The following is a 2,532-nucleotide window of genomic DNA, read 5'->3' on the forward strand; positions in this document are numbered from 1 at the left end:
TGGAGAGTCTGGAGCCCTGAGTACTTCCTCATTGAGAAGGGCTCCTATTTCCTCACTGCTAAAAGCAAATGGAGGGGCAATGTGATGCAAGGGATGGTAAGTATTCAATGTTTTAAAGTCAACCTTTTGCTCTGCTCTGCAAAGAGATGACGTTCTGCCAACAGATGACCAAAGTGAAGGTCATTTTGGTTACCTGTTGGCACGACTTCATCACTTTATAACTCTGGAACCTGTGTTGATGGTATTATGGGACCCCCTATTCCTTTTTCAGGTGCCACTTGCTGCAGTCTATTGGTTGCCCTGTCTTTTTGGAGTGGAGGGTGATGGTTGCCCCTTCTAACAACTCCCCTGGCAGACACCCATTGGCTTATTACATCTTTGAAGTCTCTCAATTATGAGAGTACTATGAGTATTATGAGTACTATTTTTTTTTTTCACCTTGTACAATTTTATTAGTGTCAAAAATAAAGCAGAGAAATGGGAATAAAGATTTCACAAATAAAACATAACAGATAAAGAGGGCAAGAAGCAGGACAAAGCTCAGTCATGGGACTCCCCTAGTGTGTGTTTGTATTCAGCCATGCCATTTTGTGGGGCTCCCATCTTGCGCAGGTTGGTCACATGATCACCAAGCTCCTTTATGGATTTCACTTGCTCATCCAAGTAATGGGTTTCCAAGAAGTCACAAAGATGAGGGTCATTGTGATCTGTAGCCGATTTGTGCAGATCCAAAAGGGACTGTTTGACATTTTTCTCTAACTGCAGAGCACATTCAAGAGCCTCCAAACCACTGCCCCACTCATCATGGTCTGACTTCTTCACATCCTGCAAAAATATCCTCCCTCCGCGTTGGTTCTGCATCTTCATAAGTTTCTCTGCATGCTCACTTTCTTCATGGGATTGGTGCAGAAAATATTTTGCAAAGTTCCTCAATGCCACATTGTCATGATCAAAGTAATAAGACATAGACAGGTACACATAGGAGGCGTACAGCTCCAGATTGACCTGCTGGTTGAGGGCAGCCTCGCAGTCCTGGTGGAAATTCTGGCGAACCTGGGAGTTCATGGTGTCCAATGGCGGGTTCCATTCAATCACTGTTTAAGTGCCAACCCAATGAATTATGTACTATTTTTACCTGCTTAAAAATGATCTACACCATATCAATAGCATCTACTCCTGAGGAAGTGAACTGAGTTCATGAAACGTGTTGATAATTGGGATGCACTTGATTTTGGCATTGATAATTACGATCATGTGCTATTTAAATATGCATATTTGTGTACGAACTTGGAGCTCTAACTATAGAAGATCAGTTAGCCTATTTCATTGAGGCATATTTTTTATAGCTTTTAGCCCATGCTCAGGCAATAAAATAATTTGTGGTATTTCACCATGTGGAGCCCAATCTCCTTTCTTGTCTCTGCATAACATTTTGGAGCATCAGCCAAGAAAGCAGTATGATCGTTTTTGGAACACTTCTCCCTGGTCAAGGTGACCATACAAGTCTATTTGATCTTATTGCTATTAAGCAAGTAAGATCAACTACATCTGGTGAGCTGGAAATTTATATATCTCTCTAACACCACGGGGTGCTATATCAACTACTATATACCATCTACTGGGAAGGAAATTGGAAGACGGCTTATCAATTCCCTACTTTTCTACATTTCACAGATCACTTTATCTATTTTTTGGACTGACACTTTGATTTATATGTCACATATGGTTGTGTTTTTTAATATATTGATTGGGTATATGGATATGTATAAAAATGAATTGTTGCTTGTTAGGAATCATATATATAAACAGTTTTTTCACTTTTTAGTTGTGGAGCAAGCGCTGTTGGTAGCGTGCATCAAGCAAGCTTTTCTTATCATGCTTTTTTTTTTTATACACTGTTTTATTGAATTTTATTTTTATTTCTAACTGTACAATGGTCTGTGTTGTACCTCATTTAAAGTCCCATGGGTTATTGAACTATTAGAGTATATGACTATTGGGGATTAGGGATGATCGAAATTTTCAAAAGTTCGGTTCGGCCAGAACATCTGAACTTTCCGAAAGTTCGGCCCGGATTTCAGAACCCCATTGAAATCAATGGGCCCCGAACTTCGGTAATCCAAAAACACTATTTTGAAGCCCTAAAACCTAATAAATGCCCTTAAAAAGTGCCTAGGGTTCTGGGTCATGCCCCAGGGACTATTAATCACACAAAAAAAAGTTCTTAAAAATTGTCATTTTTGATAGAGAGCCAATTGTTGAAAAAAAAAAAAGGATTTTTTTATTTCAATTTTGGATTTAGTGTCTGGGGGGTCTAAAAAGTGTACCTGTGAAGTTTCAGCTCTGTAGCATGTCCAGAACCAGAAAAAAAAAAGATTGTTTGTATTATGTCACTTATAGAACAGGGATATGGCTTCGCTATTTTCACACCTATATATATGTAAGTGTAAAAATACATACAAGTATGTGTGTATATATACCACTATACACAAGTTCAGATGTTTTGCCTGCCTCCAAAAACCCCCAAAAAAT

General features: G+C 38.9%; 1 protein-coding gene across 1 annotated transcript; it reads right to left on the reverse strand.

The window, feature by feature from the left end:
- Positions 1-437: 437 nt before the first annotated feature.
- Positions 438-1,109, reverse strand: LOC309551222 (ferritin heavy chain, oocyte isoform-like). Its single transcript, XM_082251728.1, has one exon. It carries the CDS (start codon positions 1,063-1,065, stop codon positions 541-543), a length of 525 nt encoding a protein of 174 aa, XP_082107854.1. The 5' UTR covers positions 1,066-1,109; the 3' UTR covers positions 438-540.
- Positions 1,110-2,532: the final 1,423 nt, after the last annotated feature.

The sequence above is a fragment of the Pelophylax lessonae genome (assembly GCF_965119305.1).
Source record: "Pelophylax lessonae genome assembly, chromosome: 3".
Taxonomy (NCBI): Eukaryota; Metazoa; Chordata; class Amphibia; order Anura; family Ranidae; genus Pelophylax; species Pelophylax lessonae.